Source organism: Caretta caretta, chromosome 15 (assembly GCF_965140235.1).
Source record: "Caretta caretta isolate rCarCar2 chromosome 15, rCarCar1.hap1, whole genome shotgun sequence".
NCBI lineage: Eukaryota > Metazoa > Chordata > Testudines > Cheloniidae > Caretta > Caretta caretta.
The window spans coordinates 8,833,119-8,861,096 of record NC_134220.1 but is presented as its reverse complement, the minus strand read 5'-3'; the positions used below and the strand labels follow the sequence as shown (position 1 = coordinate 8,861,096).

Genomic DNA, 27,978 nt, shown 5'->3' with positions numbered 1-27,978 from the left:
TGCTTCAACAGTACCATGTTAATACGCAATAGGGAACTTTTAGTGCATGCCAGCAGGGCCTAGATGGGCCAGTTAGCGTGCAGCACGTTGGTGCGCTTTCAAATTCACACCCCTCCAGTGTGCATTGCCGCACTGTGTAGACCAGGGGCCAACAACCTTCGTCATGCGGCCCATTAGGGTAATCCACTGGCGGGCCGCGAGACATTTTGTTTACATTGACCGTCTGCAAAGCACGGCCCCCCCGCAGCTCCCAGTGGCCGTGGTTTGCCGATCCTGGCCAATGGGAGCTGTGGGAAGCGGCGTGGGCCGCAGGGACGTGCTGACCGCCGCTTCCCGCAGCTCCCATTGGCCGGGAATAGCGAACTGCGGCCACTGGGAGCTGCGGGGGGGCCGTGCCTGTGGTGGTCAATGTCAGCAAAATGTCTCATGGCCTGCCAGCGGATTACCCTGCTGGGCTGCACGCTGAAGGTTGCCGACCCTTGGTATAGACCAGGCCCAAGTCTCGCTCAGGGTACGTCTACACTGCAGCTGGGTGATGTAGTTCCCAGCGTGAGCAGACTAACACACGCTGACTCTGCTTGAGCTAGCTCGGTAGAAACAGCAGTGTGGCCATGGTGTGGGCAGCAGCTCCAGCCAGCTGCCCGGGTACATACCTAGGATCTCAGGTGGGCTTGTGCTTGTTTGGCTAGCCCGTGCCCAAGCCACTGGCCATACCGCTAGTTTTAGCGGGCTAGCTTGAGCAGAGCTACCGCTTGTAGGTCTACCAGTTACGGTGCAGACACCACCTGAAAAACAAGGGAACATAGGAGTCTAAGTCACCTAGGTGTTTATGAAAATGTTACCCACCGGCTTTGGGTTTGTCGGGAGCTGAGATTGATAAACTCACTGCATCTCCACCCTGGGTGATTTTCCATGATTCCATTTGTTTTGGAATCATTCCCTGAGAATTGAATTTCAGGGGATGGGGCGGGGATTCTTGGACTGTCTCTTCCTCAAGTTGGCATCTCATGCAGGAACACTTTTGATTTGTAATACGGTGAAGGAGGAGATGAATTGGGACCAGATGATGATACCCTTGCTCCAGCTAAGTAACACCTTGTTCCACAGGTAGTCCCATTGCCTATAGTGGGACTAGCCAAGGAGTAAGGTGCTACTCAAGGTGAGTAAGTTAATGTGGGAATCTGTCCCTTAATTCAGTGGCTCTCAACCTTTCCAGACTACTGTACCCCTTTCAGGCATCTGATTTATCTTGCATACTCCCCAAGTTTCACCTCACTTAAGAACTACTTGCTTACAAAATCAGACATAAAAATACGAGTGTCAAAGCACACTATTACTGAAAAATTGCTGACTTTCTAATTTTTACCATATAATTATAAAACAAATCAGTTGGAATACAAGTATTGTACTTCCATTTCAGAGTATAGTATATAGAGCAGTATAAACAAGTCATTGTCTGTATGAAATTTTAGTTTGTATTGACTTCACTAGTGCTTTTTCTGTCACCTGTTGTAAAACTAGGTAAATGTCAAGATGAGTTGAGAACCACTGCTTAACTCTCTCCCACAGTTAGGATTGTTATATGATTTTTCACTCGTTCTCCTTGACCCTTGGCATAGGCTCGGTGTTCAGATGGAAAGAAGGTGCGATTAGATGTCTGGCTGCATGTGTGTGTTCTCTCTGCACGCTGTACTGACTTTGGTCAGACAGCCCGTACACCAGGCTCCTATTGAACAGCCCAATAAATCCACAGACTTAGTTTTTAGCGAAGGAACTTCCTTAGGTTAATTGCCGACCAAGCACGGTGCTAATGCCCCGGCACAGAGGTTACAGGTGCACTAAGGCGTGTATGTTTGTGACAATGGCCGGACTTTCCACGGTTCCCTCGGCCAGACAAAGACACTCCCATTGAGACTTGATTTTATACGTTAATTCAAACAAGTTCCGTACTGCCCCTCTGAAGTATTTAGTGACACCCTCTAAGCGTGTTCCTGTTCTCTGTGGGGAATGTGCTGGTATGGAGGTGTTCTGCTACCACCCTTCTGGAATGAATCTGTGCGAGTGCTTGGTGCCTTGCACCTAGGGTTGCCAAGCCTCCAGGACTATCCTGGAGTCTCCAGGAATTCAAGATTAATCTTTAATGTCATCTGATGAAACCTCCAGGAATTTGTCCAACCAAAGCTGACAGCCCTACCAGCACCTCTTAGGAATGTAGTTTTTTGCAATATCAGCCCTGTTCTTGCCAGACTCTGTGAGCAGGGCCTGCCTCTAGCTCACAGCCTGACTTTTCTTTATATTAGCAAAGCTTTGACCACTACTTTAGTCTAGGCCTCATATCAGGCCTTTGATACCAGGACTTATGTCTCATGCTCTCTTCCTACTACATTCCCCCACTTTTTGTCTTTCTATGGGATGGAGGTTTACCCATTGTCCTGGAAAAGCATAATGCATGGACTGAAGATGGCCCAGTGAGCTAAACACTGTTATGTGGTCACCTTACTTTACCATTTACACATTCATGCCCCATCTGTTCCTCGGTTTGTACATTTTTTTCTACAACTGAGGGACAGATTTTATTTTCCAATTATGTGTAGTTTTTTATGGTGGGCCTGGGAGTGTTAGGCCCAGGACTTTGATTGCGGAATGTAGTTTTATAACTGCCATGGTATTGTGGTTTGGCCCTTGGGGTACCACAGATAGCTACACACACCTCTTAGGGCATTTACAGTTACCACCTCTATTATTATAATTGGTAGTAGGCTGAGTGTTTTGAAATACTGGGGTAGGTATTATAACAGTGTGTTTTACAGGGCAATGAATTTGAGAAGTAAAAGAAATGTGGAATATTATCATTACAAATGAGGCCTGTACATATATATTTTGGTCATTGGCTGCTACACAGTACTGTCCATTCATGTTCTAGGTTACCCTTCCTGCTGGTTGTTACCATTTGGTAAGCTTTACTGGGCAGGAGACAAGAACAGCTAGCTTCTCTGTTCCATTGGTTGCATTGCTTCGTGATACACCAGTAGCTGACGTAAATTGGCACTGTTTTTCAGATAACCTACTGAATGGGCAGTAACCAATTTGTTAAACATTGCTGTTCCCGGGTTTAGTATTGGTAACCAGACACTGAGCAAGACTGTTTTGAATAACATGTGCCTTACTTAGGATGGTCACTGGCCCCAAAGGGTGACTGGTATTACCAGGGAATTTGTTTACCCAATTTTGAAGTTAAGTTACACAGTTAATTTTTTTTACCTATTTGGGTTGGGGGGGGGGTTGCCTTCACATTGTTTGCTGCCATTTATTTGTTTTTTTTTTTACTTGTGTGTTGGTTAAACAGTTTAGCAACATTATGCACATTGTAAATGTTGCACAGCAATAACACAACACACAACAATAATACAGTTGCTTTTACACAGTTTACACAATTAAATGACAGTTTAACCTGGTTCAGCGAGTGGTTTCTAGCTGATTGCCAACGTAATTGTTCGTATATGGTAGACTGAGGTGTAGTTGACCAGTTATTTATTTATAAAGCATTTTATTTTTCTTTTCTTGATGCTGGGGGGTTTCGTTACTGTGTATTAATATCTTCTGATGTCTTTGGGGTGGGATATTTGGCGGGGGGGGTTGGTCTGTGGGATGCAACCCTAAACAGCTTAAGTTAGTTAACATCATAAAGTTTTTTGTTTAACATTTTTCTCGTTTTTAGTAACCCAAATTGAATACACTTCTTAACTTAGTGTGTTTACAATGCAATAGGGACCAAGCTTTTTATAAAACAAGCTCTCCTTTTGCAATTGTTGTACAGACATTCATTTTTCACTTGCGGTGCATTACTGATATTTTATGTACTACATAGAATGTTCAACTGCTTAAATTAATGCTTAGCTTTTTTTATTGCTTTCCCCTGCTGAGCTTTTTGTTGTAGCAAAAGAGTTAATATTATAATTTTTACCCAAGCCTTTTAGAGTTAATTTGCTCGTGATACCAATGTCACTTTTGTTAACTGTTTGGAGGCACAAACGTTAACCACTACTTTCCTCTAACGTAACTTAAAACAGAATAAAAATGAAATTGAAGTGAATTTTAAAGACAGGTTTATGGAAATATTTTGAGGGTATTAAACTCTGATTACACTTGGTTGTGTTTGGGTGACACAGGCAGAAACCTGTTGAAATGGTTTGGTTAGCTTTATGCGTAAATTTTTGTTTTTAAAACATTTTTGCTATGACGTTGTGATCACAATATATTTAATAAGCTGCAAACAAGTTTATAAAAACCCAAATAAGAAATTGACGTTTTGTTAATATTACCTTTACCTTAATGCTGAGGTTTCCCTTACATTTTTTTGTTTTGTTTTTGATTAGGTTGCTCCTGGGGCCAGGTCTACACTATGCACTCAGATTGGTATAACTACAGGATAAATCCACACCCCTGAGCGCCGCAGTTATACCAGCCTAACCCCCAGTGTAGACAGCACAGGGCTTCTCCCGCCGACATAGCCACTGCCTTTCACAGAGGTGGATTAACTACACCAACGGGAGAAGCTGCAGCATTTTACACATAGACCTGCCCTCAGTTGTGTCTGCCAGACTGACTTTGGCTTGTGAAGATACTTTGAAGAACAGCAGCCAGAGCCTTTGCTGGTGTAAATCACTGTAGCTCCGTAGAGTTCAGTGGAATTATGCTGATTTACACCAATCAAATATTTGGCCCCCAATTTTCCTAACCAGGACTTTATTCCACACCTGCTCTAGTTAAGCCGAAAGAACTAGACAGGGGGAGCGTTTGCAGAGGGACAGAGGAAATATAGCTTGGGATGATTTCAGGGTACAGCCAGGCCTTGAAACACACCTCTGGAGAGGAGAGCTGTGCTGAATGTTTTGTATCAGGGTATCTAAGGCCTTCAGATCTCTCTATGGGGCCCATACTTAGCTCTGTCCATGATCATGTCTTTCTCTCTCTCTTTAAATCCCCCTTTACAGATAGAGACGCTCAAGATCCATTCAGAGCCTAAAAACTAGACTGTGGAGATGTCTGTGAAGTGAGCCAGTTCCCAAGCACAAGATCAAGGGATGATCCGAGGCTGTCATGTTTCCTCTCGAATGTTTTGTCCCTGTGCCCCTCTTCAGCAGAGAGATGCCTAGTTCTGCGCCTGCTCCCGCCAGCCCAGCCCTCTGTTGGTGACACACTCTTGCTGTCCCAGTGAAGGTTACCTGGGCTGCTGGCATCATTCCCGTACAAAAGAGAGAGCGGAGGGAGGAATGAATGAATGAAATTATGCTGTTGAAGACACAGCTGGAACTGATGTGCAACGACTGATGCTCTGCAGATTTTGCAACGAGACAAGTCATTCCAGAGCCAACAAGTTCCTCCTTGCAAGCAGAGCTAAGCTGTACCCCCTTCTCAGCTGCTAATCTCTCTGCTCAGCTGTGGGCTAGTCTGTGCTCAGTGGGTCTCGAGGTCTTGGGCTGCAGGCTAGAAGACCAAGGGCTACCATGGAAGAGAATGTGTTCAGTGTGCAGCAGATACAGCCCAATGTCATTTCAGTGAGACTCTTCAAGCGCAAGGTTGGCGGTCTCGGTTTCCTGGTGAAGGAACGAGTCAACAAGCCCCCGGTAATCATCTCTGACCTGATTCGGGGAGGGGCAGCTGAGCAAAGCGGCCTCATCCAGGCTGGGGACATTATCCTGGCAGTCAATGGCCGGCCCCTGGTGGACATGAGCTATGAGAGTGCCCTGGAGATCCTGAGGAGCATCGCTTCAGAAACCTATGTGGTTCTGATCCTGAGAGGTCCTGAGGGCTTCACCACTCACCTGGAGACCACTTTTGCCGGTGATGGGATGCCAAAGACTGTTAGAGTAACCAGACCTTTGTGCCCAACTGCCAAAGCGGTCGACTTATCCAATCCAAGAGATCTGCAGCAGGGTGCAGACCATACCATGGGCTCGGCTAGTTCAGCATGGGCCAGGGAGAACAGGAAGGAAGCGGAGTCCCTTGTGCACGTCAATGGTGTGGTTACCAGCACTAAAGGCGAGGACGGGAAGGGAAGGGACAATGCCGGTGCCAATCCTTGCCTGAACGGTGGGGTCGAAAACAATGAACTGCTAAAAGAAATAGAGCCAGTCCTGAAACTCCTGAAGAGCGGCAGTAAGGAACTCAATGGAGACGCGCCAACCAAGGTGGAGACAAGAGATATAGAAGTCCAGGTGGACTGGTAGGTACCTATGTACATTTTTTACCTTTGGTATAGATTATGGTGACACAAGTCAAATGGGTTTGGTGGGGTCAGGTTAGAGCCTTCTCCAGGTCACAGACCTATTGACCACTAAGGCATGATGCTCAGGAGAGAGGAGGCAGGAAAGAGAGAGACAGCTAGAAAGGGAAAAGAGAGAACAAACGGGAGCAGAGTGTGGGAGAGAGGAAAATGGAGGTAAGGGGAGGACAGATGAGTGGGGGAGAAAACCAGAAGTGGGCAGGAAGCATGGAAAAATGGAAAGGGGAGGAAAAGGAGATTGGAAGGGGACAAAGGGATGGGAAAATAAAATTCCACGGACACCAGAGCTAGCAGTGTGGTATACCAGATTGGGCATTGAACAGATATTCGGCACACCTGGCTTCTATTCCTGGTTCTGCCACTGACGTGCTGCATGACCTTAAGCAGAGTTCGGTGCCTCGGTTTCCCCATCTGTAAAAAGAAGCCAATGATATTGGCCCTTCTAGTACAGTGCTTTGAGTTTTCTTCATAGAAGATGCCATATAAGAGCTAAATCTTTTATTATGACAACCCAAACCTTCCAGAAGGGAAGCTCAGCTTGCTGTAAATGAAGCTTCTAACGGCCACTGTATTTCAAAATGCTCTGTGCCTGTTCTGGCACCCAGACCCAGCTGTCAGAAGTCCAGTCCTGCTCCTACAGAAAGCAGTGGGAGTTCATCCACAGATTTCAGTGAGAACAGGTTTGGATCCTAGATGTGGAGCTCTGCTTCTCTAGTTTTACGCGAGCAGGAGAAACGCTATAAGCCGAGAATCTTTAAAGGGCCCCTGAGGGCTTGAAAAACTACATTTCACTGGAATGTAATTGAGGAGCTGCGTAATTCCCCCCCTGTGTTTTTAATTGTTGTTAATTGTTCTGGTGTTTGTGTGCTGGCAGTAGCAGGCTCCTTCCCAATTAGCTCTCTCCTCCTGGCCATTTATTAGCAATGATGCATTGCCCTTTTCTAGTCCCTTTCCACAAGAATCTCAAAGCATTTTACAAACATTTCGGGTACATCTGCATAGCAAAAACAACCCCAAAGCAGTGAGTCTCAGAGCCCGGGTCAACTGACTCTGGCTTGAGGGGCTTGCGCTCTGGGGCTAAAAATAGCTGTGTAGACATACCCGCTCAGGCTGGAGCCTGGGCTCTGAAATCTTGTAAGATGAGCCCAAGCTCCAACCTGAGACCAAATGTCTACACTGCTATTTGTAGCCTGGTAGCGTGAGCCTGAGTCAGTTGACCTGGGCTCTGAAACTCATTGCCACAGAGTGGTTTTTGCCGTGTGGACATACTCTGGGTCTGCCAGGCCCCTTGTGAGGTGGTGATTGTTAATTTACAGCTGGGGAAACTGAGGCACAGAGCAGTGAAGGCCAATGTTTTCAGAAGCGGGTCACTGATTTTTGGCAATCCCAGTGTTTGGGTCCATGGCTTGAAATGCCAGCAGGCCTGATTTTCAGAGGTCCTGAGCATCCTAAATTCCAGCTGTAGTTCGTGGGGTCTGCAAGGACTCCACTCCTCTGAAAACGAAGTTGTGGGTGTCTCAGGTTGCGCACTCAGAAACAGAAAGATGCAAAACCAGCGGTCGCTTTTGGAAACCTGTTGACCTAAGGGAGTCACCAGCATCACAGAGAAAGTCAGTGGCAGAATCAGGAGCAGTGGATCCCAGGAATCTTGACCCCTATACGCCTACTTGACCTGCTAGACATCAGTCTCTCTCTATGTCCCTCCTTTGTTCGCGACTGTGACATTGCAATAACTTCTGTGGAATGGTCTGTGACGCCACAAAGACTCACGGTGATATTGCTGAAGAGGAAGGGAAGGCTGATTGTAGAGGAGACCGCACCTGAGGATAAACCCAATGAACGGTTTGCCATGCTAGGATGGCAATAAGCCAGGGTGAATCCAGGGAGTTGGCTGGTGAATTAGTCTAAGTTTGAAAGCTTGCAAGGGTTGGGAGCAGGGTAGGGGAGGGGGAAGAGACAAAAGACACTGAAAGCCATGCAGCTGAAAGGAGCCTTGTCCTTGTAAAAGTATCGAAAGGAAGTGGAAATTTTTCTGTAAAAATTGTTTAAGGAAAACGGTGGCTTTGAAACTTTTGAGACCAGTATCAGCTGTCTGTGGTAAACGTCAACTTTTTGACAAAACACGAACCTGAAACCAAAAAAAATATTTCTACCTGGAAATGCCACTCCCTGGTGCCTCCTGGGAGTTACAGTTTGGCTGTCTCATGCCTCTGTTCTCCTCTCTGGCTGGGCTCACTAGCTGGAGTACCTAACTTTCTGCAAAAAAAAAAAAAAAAAAAAAGTCCAACCAGCTCCAATAAACTCCATGATAAAATGCCCATGTTTTCTTTTAAATGCTGAATCAGTAGGTTTCATGCAGAATCATGGTGAGGGAAGGTGAATGGCTTCAATTCTCCAGCTTCTGAAGAGAGGCTAAAGAGCAGAGAGAGCTGTCTCCCACTTTATTCCCGAGGGTGCTGAGCCCCACCTACAACAAGGTAGTAAGAACCCTCAACTCTCATTGAAGTCAGGGGGGCTGAGGGTGGTCCAATCCTAGCTCCTCAGTGGAATCTGTCCTAAGCAGCTATCCCAAGAACCAGCAAGAATTAGTGGCCCTGAAGAAGTTAGTGTTTAACTACACCTCAAGGAGCACACTAGCATCCTTGGGTCGCTTTAAAGTGGGTCTCTGGAGAAAAACTCTGGCACAGGCTTCACTCGGAGGCTAGTATAAGGCTGAGAGGGAGCATGAAGTCCTGTAAAAACGAAAAGGGCAGTGGCATAATTCACTGCATTGGGGGTGAAACCCTGGGGCGTGGTCATGCTAGAGGTTTTAGACCGACATAGAAGAGCAGAAACTCTGCAGGGAAACTGGCAGAGAGCAGCTCTGTGGGTCAAAGAGTGGTTTCACCTTCGAGAGAGATGTGGGACAGTCACCCCAGTCCCTACCCACCACTACATTGGGCTGAAGATGGTCAACTCATGTCCTGTGCTATCTGCTGAGTCTAAAACAGAGCTGGTGCACTGGGGAGGCCTGATCATATGGAGAGAGGGACAAGCACAGAAAACCCAGGGAGACTGGACAGATTCTGTAGTGGCAGACCCCATTGAAATGCCTATAAAATGAGTAACCCTTAGAAGAATTAGACAGTGGTTAAGTGCAGCTGTGACACCATGGGCTGTGACCTCTTCAGATCTCCAGTTGGTCCTAGTCAGAGTGGGAATGGGAGATCTCCAGGTGAATCCCAATTATTGCAGGTGCTGATGTTTGCTCTTTCGTCCGAGGTCAGTACTGAACATATGCCTCCATGTGGCGTTAAGGGGGCACTGTGATGTTAAAGAGGCCATCTTTTGGACAAGAGCTAAAGCTGAGGTGCCGACCACTCACGGTCACTAACGGTCCGGTGGCTCTTAGTCTCAGAATGAAGGTGTTAGTCTCAGCTAGAGTCTAGTGTTACTAATTGTGTTCTGCCTACCTAATTCCCTCCCGCCTTTGTAACTGGGTGCCATGTTGTTCTCTTCCTGAACCATGGTGTAACATTGCACATGTTTCAGAGTAGCAGCCATGTTAGTCTGTATCTGCAAAACGAGAAGGAATGCCACAAGTACTCCTTTTCTTATTGCACATGTTGTTAAGCGACAGTTGCTCCGTAGTCCAGAGATGGTGGCATTTCAGGATGAAGCCAGTTCCCTTTTGTGGAGCTTTGGAGATTCTTTAGCAGGAAAGGAATGGCGCAAATGTGGAGTTCATTAATAATGGGTCAAGTAATGAGGGTCTTACTCAAGACGGTCTCCCTCTGAAATCAGTGAATGTTTTTCCCTGAGTAAAAAGTGAGTAAGGACCTCAGGGTTTTGACACCAACAGACCCTGATCGTCAGCGAGCGGGATTGAACCTGGGACCCCTGAAGCCTCTATTGCATGAGCTAAAAGCCACATGGCCTTTAGCTAGGGCTGTAGAGCAGACTCATTGAGCTCTCTCTAAGTCAGGGGTGGCCAACCTGGGGCTCCAGAGCCACATGCGGCTCTTCAGAAGTTAATATGCGGCTCCTTGTCTAGGCACCGACTCCGGGGCTGGAGCTACAGGTGCCAACTTTCCAATGTGCCGGGGGATGCTCACTGCTCAACCCCTGGCTCTGCCCCCACTCCACCTCTTCCCCTGTGCCTGCTATGCCCTTGCTCCTCCCCCTCCCCCTCCCAGCCTCCTGCAAGCCACGAAACAGCTGATCAGGAGGTGCGGGTAGGAATGGGGAGGCGCTGATTGGCGGGGCTGCCGGTGGGCAGGAGGCGCAGGGAGCTGATGGGGAGGCTGCTGATGAATTACTGTGGCTCTTTGGCAATGTACATTGGTAAATTCTGGCTCCTTCTCAGGCTCAGATTGGCCCCCCGGGTTCTAAGTGGTCTTGGTGCCACTAGATGGGACAGAACACCACACCCAGGAGGTGTGTGGGTTACGTAAGCGATACAAGAAGTCACTAAGACTGCACCTGGCAGGAGGTGACTAAATTGCGTCCTAAGCTTCCTTGGTCTGTATTCATCTGGGAAGATGCCTCAGTTATTAGATGCCATCCAGTCACCCGTAGTTAGATAGAAAGATGGTAGTTTTAGGCAGTAAAGGCCTAAAGAAGAGTAACACCATAGTAAGAGGTAGACTGGTGTGGAGGACGGAAGTTGTTTTACAAAGGATTGAGAAATCTGGCTTCATTCTGTACCTGAATGACATACAACATTTTAAAAATTCTTCATGAAGGAAAATTCTGGGGGAAAAAAATTCATTTGGGGGCAATCAAAACATTCAGATTCTGACTTTTTCATTTTGTACTATGATATACATAATATTCTAAACACATTTTTTAAAAAAAAAATTACAAACAAAAAATGGAAACACTTCTTTCTGGAAGTGTTGAAACGGGATGTTTTGAGGTTGTCAGAATGGCTTTTCCTCTAAAACTAAATGCCAGTCTAAATTACCCACGTTCGTAAAGTGTTTTGATTTTGATGGAACCGCACAATCTGACCGAGCAGTGTTCTGTTGACGTTTCACCGACCAGCCCTAAAAAGGCAGACTGCTTAGGACTAGTCTTACAAGATGCTGTAGTGTTTTTTCCCTGAGCGGTTACATTTGGTTTTGTGCCTTGAATTCCATCTATTCAAATGTGCAACCTGCTTAATAGTTGAGAAACCCACTGGAGCAGGGGTATCCAAAATCCTGTGTGTGGGTCCACATGGCCTGATACATTCTACAGTGTGGGTTGTCCTCTTTAGGGCAGATGTTCTGCCAGCAGGCAGCATTGCAGCCAGGCTGCTGTGCCAAGAAGGCATTGCATGCGGGGGTCTATCCAGCTGCAGCTCTGTGTCAAAGACGGGAATGACTTCAGTGTGCTGTCTGATGTGTTTAAGGTACTCTGTGCAGTCTCCTGCAAGCTGGGAGATCATGTGCTCTATTGATATGGGTGAGTCATCAGGACACCTGGGTTCTATTCCAGACTCTGCTGTTGATTCACCAAGTGGCTTTGGACAAATCATTTGACCTCTTGGTGCCTCCGTTTCCCCATTAATTAGATCCTGTTTGAAGAGTCCTTTCAAATGATAAAACTCTCTATAAAATACTTCATAGCAGCATCATTAAATTGCCAGGGAGGGAAAAATTGGAGCGCACCCTGATGTAGTGTCATGTGGCTGAGCGAGGGGCTTGATTTACCTCCCAGGAACCTATGGCTGCTCTTACTGAGGTCCATGGCAAAGCTCTTCTTTACTTAATTGAGTCCAGGCTTTAGCCCTGGGGCTGATACAGCTCATGATGATTCACTGACCAAAAATAAGGGACACTTGAGAATATGCAAGGTCTCGGTTCCCCGGGAAACAACCCAGGAATACGTCCCCTGAGCATACAGAACTCTTAGGATCCTAAGGGGAGTGAAGAGGGTAACCAAAGGTGGAAACTTTGGGTATGTTGAACCATTGTCTTTAAAGAGAAGAGCAGCCAGCTGCTCCTGTTCGTGGCAGCCAGCATTTGTTCTGCTCGCGGTCTGATGACTGGGCTGCGGAGAGGAGAATGTACAGACAGTAAGTCACCAGGCACCAGTAATTATATGGAACATACCCATCACAGGAATGTAAATAGAATGTAGTGTAGCAACCCTAACCCAAGTTTAAGGCAGGTGGAGATGCTGACAGGAAGCCACAAGATCACCGCACCCTGCAACTCATGTTCCAGCAGGACTGAGCATATATTTATTGGATGTCCCCACAGGGAAAAAGACCTTGACTGATACCCGAGGAGAATTCCTTGACTGATGCGGTGTTGCAGTGATATGACTGTTTCTCTCTTTTGTTTTGTTTGTTCTGCCCCTTTGAGTCTCCAAGGACTCTTCTCTATACAGAGGGGGACTCTCTCTCGCTCTCTCTTAGCTCTTTCATGGAGATCTTACTTTTGTCCTTTTTGTGTGCTGACTTACTTAATCTATAATAAGACATTTCATGCTGACCAGATCTTCTGGTTGCTCTTTGTGCATTGGAAACCCAGCTGGGGAGAACATTCTATGATGCGGTTTCTGAACCTGGCCAAACCCCGACCAATGACAAACGGCGTTTTGTGTCAGTAAAGGCTTTAGGGTTTGGCCCGATGTCTGTTCTCCTCTAACACCAACTAGTGAAGGGCATGTTCAGAATCTATTCAGTACCTTTAACAAACTCTTATTAAATACAAAGATACGGCTCACAAACTTCTAAACGCAGCCACCGCAGTTACTTATTTGTGAATCCAAAATCTTAGCAAAATTCCTCAGCCCCACGGGCGGTTGCATTTCATTGCTCTGGGCAGCATGGGATCGCCTCTTTCTGCTGGTGTGTAAAATGCTTTGAGATCCTTTGGCCTGATTGTGTAGAAAAGCACGTCAACATTGGTCTGACCCCAGGTAATGGAGAGGAAAGACTGGGGAGTCGGTTCTTCAGCACTGCAGACCGTAAGCCGCTACCTGGCATGGCTGGTTGTGACTGGAGCCGAGGGTGGCAACTCCTTCTCAGCTGGAAATATTCCCCACAGCCGGAAACTCCACCTGAGAATGTGGAAGACCCAGAGAGAGAGTGAAGGAGAGTCAGTTACCAACTTCCCTGTGGCCCATATTATTGATGGTGGTGGGTGATTCGGCCAGAGGAAAGCTGAAAGCAGTGCCCTAGGGCAAAGTGAGGTGGGAAAAAAAACCTATTTCTCTTGCATAGCCGAGAAGAACACACACTCTCTCTCCTCCTCATGCACAGAGAGCTCACAGAGGGTTTTGGCTGCATTCTGCCTGTTCCCAACAGCATCCTACCCTTCTGCTTTCTGCACTAGGTGTTACTTACGGCATCGGTGCAAAACATTAGACTTCCAAGCTCTTATTGGCTCATCCAAATGAGCTGCCAGGAATCAGAGCAGTCAGTTCTCTCTCTTGTCATTGCAAGGGAAGTTCGAGAACTCCTACTGCCAAGCAAACTCAGTAGACCGAATAGGTGAATGGACTGGGACTCAGAAGATCTGGTACCAGAGAAGTCAATGGCAAAACTCCCCTTGACTTCAGTGGGGCAGCTTTCCAGCCCTGGGTAGTATCCACTGCTCTGCAACTGACCTGCTGTGTGCCCTTAGGCAAGTTCCTTGACTTTCCTGTGCCTCTGTTTCCCCTCCCACACCCCTGAGCAACTACCCAATTAAGTATGTAGCGTAGACCTGGCCTAGGTGTCCTTACAGTACCTAGTTCAATGGGGTCCCAGTTCCGGTTGGGACCTCATTGGTGCAACCCAGGGCTGCCCGGCAAGGGATGGAGGACAAAAGGAGCAGTTTGCCCCAGGTCTCCCATTTGAAAGGGCCCCCAAGTTGAATTTGAGGGAAGGGCAGCCTGGCCAAACCTGAGTTGCGCTGCGATCCCATGCACCAGGTTGCAATACCCAGCCCTGCAAAGACAGGAGTTGCCACTGCGGAGTGAATACAGGGCACGCTTACTCCCCGGTGCCCCGCTTTCCCCAGGCCTCCCCTTTAATTGGTTTTGCACCCTTGGTTTCTTGATTTCAGTGGGGAGTATTCTTTTTGAAATCCTTCATTACCAAGGTAGTAATGAAAGATTAGCTGCCCAGGCTACCAGCCAATCAGGCACTCGCTCAGGCTCTCACACTGCCCTCCCAGCAAACACATACTCGGATACTTACTCAGCAAACACGCACTCGGATACTCACCAAACGCAGGCAAACTCCTGCTGTGTGCTGCTCTGCTGTCATAGAATCATAGAATATAAGGGTTGGAAGGGACCCCAGAAGGTCATCTAGTCCAACCCCCTGCTCGAAGCAGGACCAATTCCCAGTTAAATCATCCCAGCCAGGGCTTTGTCAAGCCTGACCTTAAAAACCTCTAAGGAAGGAGATTCTACCACCTCCCTAGGTAACGCATTCCAGTGTTTCACCACCCTCTTAGTGAAAAAGTTTTTCCTAATATCCAATCTAAACCTCCCCCACTGCAGCTTGAGACCATTACTCCTCGTTCTGTCATCTGATACCATTGAGAACAGTCTAGAGCCATCCTCTTTGGAACCCCCTTTCAGGTAGTTGAAAGCAGCCACCGCAAGGGACTTGGTGGGATAACTCACATGACTGGAGTACTGTCATGGATGGTTATAAACTGTTCAGGAAGGACAGGCAGGGCAGAAAAGGTGGGGGAGTAGCACTGTATGTAAGGGAGCAGTATGACTGCTCAGAGCTCCGGTACGAAACTGCAGAAAAACCTGAGTGTCTCTGGATTAAGTTTAGAAGTGTGAGCAACAGGAGTGATGTCGTGGTGGGAGTCTGCTATGGACCACCGGACCAGGGGGATGATGTGGATGAGGCTTTCTTCCGGCAGCTCGCGGAAGCTACTAGATCGCATGCCCTGGTTCTCAGGGGTGACTTTAATTTTCCTGATATCTGCTGGGAGAGCAATACAGCTGTGCATAGACAATCCAGGAAGTTTTTGGAAAGCGTAGGGGACAATTTCCTGGTGCAAGTGCTAGAGGAGCCAACTAGGGGGGAAGCTTTTCTTGACCTGCTGCTCACAAACCGGGAAGAATTAGTAGGGGAAGCAAAAGTGGATGGGAATCTGGGAGGCAGTGACCATGAGTTGGTTGAGTTCAGGATCCTGACACAGGGAAGAAAGGTAAGCAGCAGGATACAGACCCTGGACTTCAGGAAAGCAGACTTCGACTCCCTCAGGGAACGGATGGGTAGGATCCCCTGGGGGACTAACATGAAGGGGAAAGGAGTCCAGGAGAGCTGGCTGTATTTCAAGGAATCCCTGTTGAGGTTACAGGGACAAACCATCCCGATGTGTCGAAAGAATAGTAAATATGGCAGGCGACCAGCTTGGCTTAACGGTGAGATCCTAGCGGATCTTAAGCATAAAAAAGAAGCTTACAAGAAGTGGAAGGTTGGACATATGACCAGGGAAGAGTATAAAAATATTGCTCGGGCATGTAAGAATGAAATTAGGAGGGCCAAATCGCACCTGGAGCTGCAGCTAGCGAGAGATGTTAAGAGTAACAAGAAGGGTTTCTTCAGGTATGTTGGCAACAAGAAGAAAGCCAAGGAAAGTGTGGGCCCCTTAATGAATGATGGAGGCAACCTAGTGACAGAGGATGTGGAAAAAGCTAATGTACTCAATGCTTTTTTTGCCTCTGTCTTCACGAACAAGGTCAGCTCCCAGACTGCTGCGCTGGGCATCACAACAGGGGGAATGGATGGCCAGCCCTCTGTGGAGAAAGAGGTGGTTAGGGACTATTTAGAAAAGCTGGACGTGCACAAGTCCATGGGGCCGGACGAGTTGCATCCGAGAGTGCTAAAGGACCTGGCGGCTGTGATTGCAGAGCCATTGGCCATTATCTTTGAAATCTCATGGCGAACGGGGGAAGTCCCGGATGACTGGAAAAAGGCTAATGTAGTGCCCATCTTTAAAAAAGGGAAGAAGGAGGATCCTAGAACTACAGGCCAATCAGCCTCACTTCAGTCCCCGGAAAAATCATGGAGCAGGTCCTCAAAGAATCAATCCTGAAGCACTTACATGAGAGGAAAGTGATCAGAAACAGTCAGCATGGATTCACCAAGGGAAGGTCATGCCTGACTAATCTAATCGCCTTCTATGATGAGATTACTGGTTCTGTGGATGAAGGGAAAGCAGTGGATGTATTGTATCTTGACTTTAGCAAAGCTTTTGACACGGTCTCCCACAGTATTCTTGTCAGCAAGTTAAAGAAGTATGGGCTGGATGAATGCACTATAAAGTGGGTAGAAAGTTGGCTAGATTGTCGGGCTCAACGGGTAGTGATCAATGGCTCCATGTCTAGTTGGCAGCCGGTGTCAAGTGGAGTGCCCCAGGGGTCGGTCCTGGGGCCGGTTTTGTTCAATATCTTCATAAATGATCTAGAGGATGGTGTGGATTGCACTCTCAGCAAATTTGCGGATGATACTAAACTGGGAGGAGTGGTAGATACGCTGGAGGGCAGGGATAGGATACAGAGGGACCTAGACAAATTGGAGGATTGGGCCAAAAGAAATCTGATGAGGTTCAATAAGGATAAGTGCAGGGTCCTGCACTTAGGACGGAAGAACACAATGCACAGCTACAGACTAGGGACTGAATGGCTAGGCAGCAGTTCTGCGGAAAAGGACCTAGGGGTGACAGTGGACGAGAAGCTGGATATGAGTCAGCAGTGTGCCCTTGTTGCCAAAAAGGCCAATGGCATTTTGGGATGTATAAGTAGGGGCATAGCGAGCAGATCGAGGGACGTGATCGTCCCCCTCTATTCGACATTGGTGAGGCCTCATCTGGAGTACTGTGTCCAGTTTTGGGCCCCCCACTACAAGAAGGATGTGGTTAAATTGGAAAGAGTCCAGCGAAGGGCAACAAAAATGATTAGGGGTCTGGAACACATGACTTATGAGGAGAGGCTGAGGGAACTAGGATTGTTTAGTCTGTGGAAGAGAAGAATGAGGGGGGATTTGATAGCTGCTTTCAACTACGTGAGAGGTGGTTCCAGAGAGGATGGTTCTAGACTATTCTCAGTGGTGGAAGAGGACAGGACAAGGAGTAATGGTCTCAAGTTGCAGTGGGGGAGGTTTAGGTTGGATATTAGGAAAAACTTTTTCACTAGGAGGGTGGTGAAACACTGGAATGCGTTGCCTAAGGAGGTGGTGGAATCTCCTTCCTTAGAAGTTTTTAAGGTCAGGCTTGACAAAGCCCTGGCTGGGATGATTTAATTGGGGATGGGTCCTGCTTTTGAGCAGGGGGTTGGACTAGATGACCTCCTGAGGTCCCTTCCAACCCTGATATTCTATGATTCTATGGTAGTAATTTTGGAAGGGGGGGAGCCCTCGGTTTCAGATTTTGCCCTAGGTCCCCCAAAAACCTCTGTGTGGTCTTGGTGCGACATGCATACAAATAAATAATAATAATAGCCTTGGAGGCATCAGTAAGACTAATAGGGCTTGATTGTGCTAACAAACAGAGAATAAAAGGAAGTATGGTCCAGTGGTTAGGGGCACTAGCCTGGGACTCAAAAGATCATCTGGGTTCAATTCCTGGCTCAGCTTGACTTCCTGTGTGACCTTGGGTGAGTCACTTAACCTCTCTGTGCCTCAGTTTCCCATCTTTACAATGGGATAACAGCCTTGCCCTGCCTCACGGGGGTATTGTGAAGGTAAATACACTAACGCCCAGAAGGGTGTTTGGATAGTACAGTAATGGGGGGGCCATATAACTACCAAAGCTCAGTCCCTACTCTGAAGAGTTGTTGTATTCTCTTCCTGCGATACCAGCTCTTCTGTACAGCCCCAGAGGGGTTTGTGGCATGGCCCAATAGGTGTAAACTGCCTCAGGAGCGGGGCCCCAGCCTGGCTGGCAGGCGTGGCAACAGCCCAATGCAGAATGTTCGCAGTGCGTTTGGTGCATGCGATATTCTGCATGTAGCACGTACGCATCCTTTTACGCTGGTCTTTGACTTTGAATGGACCAGATTAATGGTGGGTGAGGTTATTTTATCTGATCAAAACCCTTTCACATGTGCGTAAAAGCCAAGTTAGCAAAAGAACAATTCCGTCCTTGAAGAGATGACAGATGGGAATTTCAATTAAAAATCCAACCCCATGTTGGGCTTGAATTCTGTTGGAAATATAAAGTGGAGGCTTTTACCCAAAGGCTACCCGGTGTTTAGAAAATAGTCCCGGGATGTGGTGTAACATCTTGGCTGCTGGAGGGCTCAACTTCATTCCATAAATGAACTAGGAACTTCTGGAGCAGTTGGAAGACAAAGAATTAAACTGAAAGCTGCTTTACTTCCTGTATACCAAAAGCCACATGCATGGGGAAAACCTCCTGAAAGTTAATTTGCTCGGGGCGTTTCCCTTCTTTTTCAGCTGCAAGTGGCTTCGTGATCAGGGCACCTATTCACATTACATTTTGAGTGCCTCATTCCTGATGAGGGGCCGGATCCCAAGCCCACTAAAGTCAATGGGAAGGCTCTCGCTGACTGCAGTAGGCTTTGGATGAGGCCCCAGATTTGCAACAGGAATAGTTTTTCAGTGCTCGATGTTGTCAGGGGAATACAGATCAGTCCTATGGAGAAAGAAAGGAATTGCCAGAGCGGATTAGAACAATAGTCCAGTCGTTTATAAAACTGTAACAGTGGGCAACTAAATAATAGCATTCTTACGGAAGAAATGTCTTCCCAATCCTGGGCTGTAAACAGCTGGATTCTGTCCTAAATCATGAGAGCTGATGTCATTTGTACATTTTTATCCTAGCTGGTTTGACTGGATTATATTCTTATAACTCGTATAACTATCTAATTCTTCATTATCTTTGTTTTAGTATTCCTATTGCAGTAACGCTTAGACACCTTATTGGAGCCTACTAAATAATTATCCTCAATGATATCTTGTGGTGGCAAGTTCCACAAGTCAATTCTGCATTGTGGGGTTTTTTTTGTTTCGTTTTTTTTTTTTTTTTAAACAAAACCAGTATTTCTTTGTGTCAGTCTTAAATTAAGTCTGATCCAGCACGGGTAACAACTGCAATGTTCTTTTTCTTGCAGTACTTGTCTCTTAGCACATTAATCCTCCAGTCCTGGAAACACGAGTGATTTTACACATGTGAGCAGTCTCACTTCAGTGGAATTCACTGTGTAAAGTTACTTACATGCACAAGTATTTGCAAGATCAGGCTCTGAAAGCATCAAACTCGCCTCCCTGAGAGCCATGTCAGTTTGTTGCTTCCTGCTTATGTTCCACTTGAGCGACAAGTTCCCCCCACCCCAACAAAGCTATTTTAGAATAACCGCCATCAGCCCGATATTATATCCCCTTTCCTTCCAATCCTGTTTATAAACTAGGGCCCCTAATTTGTTTTGATGCATTTGTGTATTAAGAGCACTTCGATTATGCTCTTTGTTCTTATTCCATTGGACAGCATGGGGCAGAGAGCATTGTATATATAACTTAAAATGAGGTCTGGCTAAAGGTTCTCCACTCTTTATTGGTTCTCACGGTGGCTGGGGTTGGGAGTGGTAGCACTAGGCGTAGCGAATGATAGGGTTAGGAATACGCCTTCCCGGGAGTGCAAAGGTGTAAACTGGATGATTATCACTTCACTACCTTGGCCTAGTGAGGACTTCAGCTTCCTGCCAATTTTAGGAACTGGATTTTTTACATGGCAAAACTCCCATTGTTTGTTGTCACGCTAACACAGGGTGATCCTTTGCCAGTGTGGGGAGTTTTCAATTCCTCCCCTCAATCCCGCCCCTTCAAACTCTTGCAAGTTTTCAATCCTGCGGGAAGCTGCCCAGAGCCAGCCCTGTAGCTAAGCAATTGGCAAAGGGTAGCAATGGTTGTCTGCTGGGTGCACCCCGGCTCCGGTTCGTTCCCCATGCGGTAGGCAGGGAAGTTTTGCTCTAAGGCTGAGCAGTCTGAGGGCTCTGACGGGGAACAAGCTGCATGTGGCTTTGGGAACTAAATGACTAATATTCCCCACCCTCAGTTTCAGGGAAGTGGACAAGTCCCAGAAACCTGCTCCAGCCGGGGTGGAAAATGACCGAGTTTTCAATGATCTGTGGGGGAAGAGTGACACGCCCATCGTCCTGAACAACCCCTACTTGGAAAAGGAGCAGGTAGGTGCCTATGTCTTGTGGGGTGATTGGGGGGGATGGGAGCCGGTGTAGAAGCATAAGTCTGGCTGCAATCCACTTGTAATAGCTGCTCCATGTGGGAAGGGAGCACATGCAGGGACTGATCCTGCTCCCTCAAAAGCCATTGATTTCCATGGGAGACGAGGAGCTCAGCAGGGTGGGGCGTGGGGTGTGCCCTGAGAGCAGTGGGCTTTTATACCTCAGCTGACAGCAGCCAATGCAAGTCTCCTTTCTTGTAAAGCCACAGTCACACGTGGTCTGTCTCCTGGGTATAAGGTAGCATAGGAGGAGGTCACTGAAGCCTGACTCGCTCCTTTGGGTCCCCATAGGAGCAGCATTTTCCGTGCTCCAAGGTGCAATGCTCAAGCCCTTCTCTGATCAAGTGACCACACAGGCCCAATCTCGACGATGTGGCCCGGTTACTCCAGAGCAACCCCATTTGCTGCAATGGGATCGCACTTGTGCAGCTGCGAGCTAAGTCTGGCCCGTTCAGTCCAGAAGCCATGTAGCTGATGGGATCCCATTGCTGACGGTAGGGCTGCAGCTTACACTGGGTAGGAGTCGCTGTCGAACGTTCTCCTCGGTGTGTAGAGCATAAGTGGCAGAAGGGCTGTGTCCAGTCCAGTCCTCAGCAGAGCTGAGGATTCCCCATTGTTCCACTCAGTGTCCAGAGCGGGACAAGAAAAGAGCCAAAAGGGATGGCACGTTCTTAACAACAGGCATCTTGCCAGCAAAGCCCTTAGTGGTGTGAAGCATGTTTCTCATTGCATTCATATAATTTGATGTAGCACTTCAGATAGTATTTCATAGAATTTCAGGGTTGGAAGGGACCTCAGGAGGTCATCTAGTCCAACCCCCTGCTCAAAGCAGGACCAATCACCAATTTTTGCCCCAGGTCCCTAAACGGCCCCCTCAAGGATTGAACTCACAACCCTCAGTTTAGCAGGCCAATGCTCAAAACGTGCTTTTCATCTCCTAGCACTTTGCAACCATTCGTTGCTTCTCACACCACCTTGCCATTTAGGGATCCAGGGCAAAAACTGGGGATTGGTCCTGCTTTGAGCAGGGGGTTGGACTAGATGACCTCCTGAGGGTCCCTTCCAACCCTGATATTCTATGAATTCTGTGGTGTGGAATTTGGCTTCTGGACTTATTGGGCCATATGCAGTTCTCAGATGGGACCAGTGTCAGAGGCAGGGCTAGAACTTGGCAGTTCCTGGCACCCAGCCCTGTGCTCAGACCATCCCATTCCCGAGGTTCCCCCAGCTGTAATTCACGGTCGGCCATGCGTCAAAGAACACTTTCCAAAGGGAAAAACAGATGAACATTCAAATGAAGAAGTCCAGCAAAACCAGTATTGCCCCTGCTCAGCTCAGGCACTTCCTGAAACCAAGGGCCTGACCTCCTCCCCCACTTCCCGTCCAGGAAACATCGGCAGGGCAGGCACTTTTTGATGGCGTGCACATAAGGCTATCTTTCTTTCATACCTATATTGATTGGCTCCTGCCCTCTGGGCTGGCGTTAGACCACTCTCGCCAGCCCAAGTCTTATTAATCTTTTATATCCATTATTTATATTCCAGTAGTGCCAGTCCAGATCAGGGCCCTGCTGTGCTGATCAGGATCAGGGCCAAACTGTGCTAGGTGCTGTACTAACAAGCAGGGTGACATGGTCCCTGCTCCAAAACATTCACAGTACAGGAGAAGATGTAAAATAGCTGCGATTGGCACGGTCCTTCCACCGAGCCATTATCCAGCCCTGGGAGGGGGCACGACTTGCTCCTGTCACGTGGGGATTCTGCAGCAGAGTTAGGGACGTAACTCAGAGGTCTGGACTCCTAGTCCTGTGCCCGAACTACTGGATAAGTCTTTCTAAAATAGCCTCGTTCTGTGCTGCTCTGTCCGTACAACACAGGGTCTCCATCGCTTGGGGCACTCCCTGCTCATTGAGAACCTGTCCCTGAAAGGTGCCGAGCATCTTCCACCAGTGGCAAGTGCCCTTAACTCCCACTGAAGTGACTAAGATGCAGGGGTGCTTGGTACCTTTGTGGAGAGCTTAACTCTCCACTGAGCCCTCGGGCGCACTTCGTGAAGTGATGCAGTGCAGGCAGGCATCGTGGGAGACAATGATTTAGAAGTGTGGTATTTCCTTGTGCCTCCAGGAAATAAGGGGCCCCAGGAGACCTTTCTAAACATCTCAACCTGTTACTGGAGTTTAAACCTATCCAGGATGGGTGACACCTGCCAAAATCACATGATCATGGGTTGGTTTTTAGCTCCGCCACATCTGCTATGATCTTTCTAAGGGCAAGATCCCCTGTCGAGTCCCAAAATAAAGATTTTTAAAAATAGACTGTAAGGGCTTTTAAATATTTATTAATACAAGAAACACCCCAGCACGCAATCTAGGGGGGCGTGCACACAGGAAATACAGCTCTTCCCTGAGGTTCAGTGGCTGGTTTAGGGTGAGGAAAGCCAGACAGTTCAGAGTAAAGTCTGAAAATCTGTCCTTATCTCACGCAAATGCAGCCCCGTATTGCAGATGATCTGGTTCTCATAACAGTGTAACTGATCTTGCCATATGTGCTGTAATATTTAGGCACAAGGAGGTGAGTCCAAGAACCACAACACACCTCACTCGGTCACCAGAGTGACCTCCCTGTTTAAACCTCACTCTTTCCGTTTAGTCGTCAGTAGATGCTGTGACTCCTCTCCCAGCCAAGCTCAAGTTACTGCTTTGCTCCTTTCCCCTGTGCCTGTAAGCGCCGTCTCTCTGTTTCTTTGCTGAGCTCTTGCATGAGTCTGTGACTATCAGCACTTTGTAACCTTCTGTGTTCAGAGCTTAATTTCTCTCCATGTTAGTGCTGCTACAATCCCCAGCCTTAAGCTGCTATTAAACTCATTTTTTTTCCACTCGATGTGCAGGCTTCCCTTTTATCCTTCTTATCCCTATCGTTATACATCCTCCTCCACTCGCAGTTTTGGTCTCTGCATACGCTTACCGCTTCCACATCTCCTCTCCCTCCCTTCCCTGCGCCCCCGCGACAGCCAGCCTGAGAACTTCTGCTGTGCCATGCAAGGCTGGTCTGTGTGGGTTCAGGGCCGGGAGGGGTTGCATCTGAAGGTGGACCTTACAGCCTGTGACAGGAGCTGACTCAGCACCCTGCCACTCAACTCCCCACCAATGTAGGTTAATTGGGACCTAAAAGAGGATACATTAACATGTGGAGGGCTAATTAGAGGGGGAAGCAACTCCAGCCCCTGGGAGCAGATAAATGGAGAGGAAGGAAGCCCTGGAAAGGGGGATGGAGAACCTGAAGGAGAGCAAAGCTGGCTGCGGCTAGTACTGCCCCCTCTCTCCCCACAGGTAAGAGGGGGAGCTGACTGGGACCTGTGTATCTGTACTACAGTCTGCTAGAAGGCTACAATAAACACGGTGGTGGTGACGGTGACCTGGAGTCACTTGGAGTGACGGTGACCTGGAGTGAGAGTGGTCTGTGTCTAAGGTGACAGAGATTCCGGAGGATCACCCCATGACACAGCCGCATGCCTGCTTGTTATGCACGTCCCCGGTGCTGACCCTGACTGCAGTCTGCACTCAAAGTCTTCCTCACAGCCATGTCTGTTTCCTCCCAGATACTGAAGCTTCTCTGGGGCTTACCAAGGGTCAGGCGTTCATTTAGATGATCAGTGTTATGTGGTGCCGAGCCAAGTGCTTGGACTGAGTGGTCTCTTGGGGCCCAGTGCTGCGAACACGGCCAAGCATAGCGCTTGCTGCCATGGGCAATTCCATTGATTTATAGAATATCAGGGTTGGGAGGGACCTCAGGAGGTCATCTAGTCCAACCCCCTGCTCAAAGCAGGACCAATCCCCAATTTTTGCCCCATAGCCCTAAATGGCCCCCTCAAGGATTGAACTCACAACCCTAGGTTTAGCAGGCCAAAGCTCAAACCACTGAGCTATCCTTCCCCCAGAAGAACTCAGTGGGAAGGGCTGTGAATCAGCACCACGCTCAATAGCGCTGGCAACACTGGGCCCTCGTTCGGCCAACGCAAGTGATAGGAAGTTTGCACCAATCTTTTTTCAAAGCTCGATTTGATTGAGTAGCTCACCAGGCGAGTGAACGCTCATCAAAATACCTGTATGGCACAATGTCGAAGCTGATTGGGAGCAACTCTCAGTTCTGACCTTTGTGCAAACTCATGCAATTCCTTCCCTGTGCCATTCCCAGATCAAAGGTGTCAGAGCCCAGTCCAAGACCCACTAAAGTCAATGGAAAGATGCCCCCTGACTTCATTGGGCTGGGTCCTCGGTGCACTGTCTTTAGTCAATACTAGCTCTTGTGAGGAACCCTACAATAACAAGAGGTGGGGGGGGTCTATCTGTTTGTATGATAAAGAGAAGAATGTTGGTTTCAAGCTTCCAAGGGCTATAGGGCCCTAGAACAGTGTAAAACAAATCATTATTCATAAAAAGAGTCTCTGAAAGAATTAACTGATTTTTAAGCTGGTTGTACATAGAGGCAATCTTCAGCTGCAGCCAGCCGCTTGGTGAGACAAAATATTGGGCCTGATTCACCTCCCATCATGCCCCGTCATTTATGTCCTTGCTAGGTTAGTGCAAAGTGGGTATGAGGTGCCCCCAAGTCTCAATTCTCCACTCACTGATGCTAATGGTGGCAGGTACCTAGGGTCTGTGCAGGACAGAAAGGACCCAACTTGCATATCTCTGATTCCAGAACTACGGGGGGAAGTTCAGCCCCTGACCCAGCTCTCCGAGCTCCCTGAAGTTGTGCCACAGTGGTCCCTAAAACCCTGCTTGCCAAGGAGTAAGACCAGTCCAGCCAGACCCCCTCCCTTCTTAGGCCTGGCTCTGCCCTAGAACCACCGCTCCTTGGCCCACTCTGAAATGCCCTTTGCTCTAGGGCCATCTGTAGAGGGGAAAGGCAGCCGCTGCAGTAGAGGCCCCCTTGTGTCAGGGGTATTCCCTGGCCGTGGGGTACCTATACCTGCAGTCCGGCCCCTTTGTGCCAGCAGATAAACTCCCCTGTTTTTTCCACACACCCGAGGAATCCAAACACTCGGGGGCTGGATTGCATTTGCACATACATATGTAATAACCACAGAAGGATCACTAATCTGCACACTTAGTACTTATGATAACATGCTCTGTTGTAAAAAGTCCTTTGCATAATGCATGTGCGCCCCGACTGCTACATTAATCTCGCCAATTGTCCCACACCTGAGTGGCTAATATCAGTGCTACCTAATTAAAACATAAAAGGTGATAATATCACCCCCCTGACAGAACCCCAGGTAATGTTTGGTTTCAAGCATGCAAACCAATGAGGCTGAGTGGAGAGGCAAAAAGCACTTCGCATTTTTCTGCTGGTCATCAGTTTCTTTCCCGTCACACCGCACACAATTGCCAATCCAAGCGATAGAGCCTCTCTTGGGTGCTTTCTCCCAAGCCGTTAGAGGACACATCCTTCCCTGTTTAGCGTGGCATAATGAATCACTGCCGCTGTCTTTTCACATATGCTTCCCCACTGCATCTAACACACTCTCACACTCCTTCAAGTACTTCACTAACCTCACAGAATGCCCCAAGGGAAAACATCAGGCAGAACAGAGTATCTAAGGTGGGCTCAAACTTGAACAGCTGGATCCAAATTTCAAATAACCCAAAGTTCACTCGTGCTTGGCAGCAGGTTTTTAGTTGGGGCCACTGCTAAAGATCGGAACATTTGTACGACTGCCTTTATAATGCTCTGGGAACATGTGGGTACTTTAGCTCCATGGATCTGGTTAAAGATCTGCTTTCTGCAGTCAGGAAACATGAATGTCACAGTAATGCATAAGGTGTTTGCTCGTTCGCTGCAATGTGTTATGTCTGGTGGGGGTGGGGAGAAACCTTAATTTTGGGAGGTTTCAAGTGTCAATTTTAATTAAAGTGTTATGAATCCCATGGATTTCATGGGAAATTCATCCCCAGAGAAATAAAGGGCCAAATTCGCATCTCAGTGCATTTCAGTGGTGCAGTTCCGGTTAATTCAGCTGGCATGCAGTAGTGTTGCTGGCCCACAAATGGTTGAGCTTTGTTGAAGGAGGCAGGTGTGTAGGAAAGAAGATTACAGCGTGGCCATCCCCAAGCATTCAAAAATTATGACTCAGGCCCCCAAAAGCCATGAGCTTGGCTTAAAAATCCAAAATTTTGAAAATGATAAATGTTGGGGCTCTTCTGATTTGCCTACAGGTTTTGTGCCATTAGGGTTCCCATTTTCAAATTGTATTCTGCAACCATGAGGGCTAGAGGCACACTTTAAAACAATGAAAGCAGAGAGCATCATTTAATCACGTGACTCCAGGAGCTGAGGCGACCACATGCCGCCCAACAGAGCATGAGCAGGGAAAGCGAGAGACTCCAGAGCCCATGAGAACTAAGGAATATGATACGGTAGTATCAGATGGTGTTACCTTTCTCCTCCGACACGTGCACATGGAGGAAGGTACCAGATGCTGCGACTGATCCTGTTGTCATTGTAGTGGGTAGCAAAATCCCCATTTTCTGGCATCAAAGACACTTTTAAAAACTTAACTTGTCGAAGGTTTTTGTGAAATCGCCGCCGCCCAGGATCGAGCTAGTACAGTATGGTCATGTGGCTGCTGCTATCTAGCCTGCCTCAGGAACCCAGGTCATACATGGCTACTCCTGCACTTGCCACAATGTGGTTTCAGAGCATTCCTAAACAAGACGCATGGGAAGAAGCTTTGGCTTTGCTGTTCTCCATTAAACACTTCCGCCTTTCTGTAAAGTAGATACATTTTCACATGGAGCAAAGTGATCTAGCAGGACATTCAGGGCAAATGCTGTTCTCGGTTGCTGGAGCTGTTCCACTGAGAAGAGGGAGGTTGGCTTTGGATTTTCATCAGTGCGACAGAAAGCAGAATTCTGCATAGTGCAACGAAATGCAAAGCAGGCTGAGGCCCAAGGAGACAGTTGGAGCTCTCATTCTAATTCCTGCCGCAGCTCTAAGAGCGGATGCTGCTCGAATGTCTGATGACTTGCCTTCCCTGGTGTGTTTTAGTACATAAGCCTTTTCTTGTGGTGGTCAAGTGATGGCTGGGGGTCCTTCACCAGTTATCTTCACAGCTATCTGGCCTGTCAAATGTGTCAAGTGAGTGACCCCCTCTGAAGAGTGAAGGCAGTTTCCTTGTCTGTATTTCAATGTGGAAGGGAGGAAAAGTTAGATCTCGGAGACGCAGATGAATCTTCAGTGACTAGATCCTTTAAAGGGCTTTCTAATAACATCGGATTAAAATATTTAATCGGCGTGTTGTTCATATGGGTTCCATCATTTTCCTTCCAGTGTGTGCTCACCGGCAAAGCTAGTCATGTTGAAAAACGGGCTTTCTTCATCACAGCTGATCTCTTTCCCCCATTCAGTGAGGTCATAATGCCAAATTTGTGCCATCGCAACCATTTCATGATGTGTATAGATGTCACGAGCATAGGACTCCAGCGTCTCTACAGGATCATGGAGA

At 47.8% G+C, this 27,978-nt stretch overlaps 1 protein-coding gene across 4 annotated transcripts in view; it reads left to right on the top strand.

The window, feature by feature from the left end:
• Positions 1–27,978, top strand: part of NOS1 (nitric oxide synthase 1) — a 138,839-nt gene that overhangs the window by 72,257 nt on the left and 38,604 nt on the right. For all 4 annotated transcript variants that reach the window (XM_048821378.2, XM_048821377.2, XM_048821379.2 and 1 more), the window contains exons 2-3: positions 4,995–6,226; positions 20,287–20,416. In XM_048821378.2, the coding sequence (XP_048677335.2) occupies positions 5,508–6,226; positions 20,287–20,416 (849 nt within the window). In that variant the 5' untranslated portion in view covers positions 4,995–5,507. The remainder of the gene's footprint in view (positions 1–4,994; positions 6,227–20,286; positions 20,417–27,978) is intronic.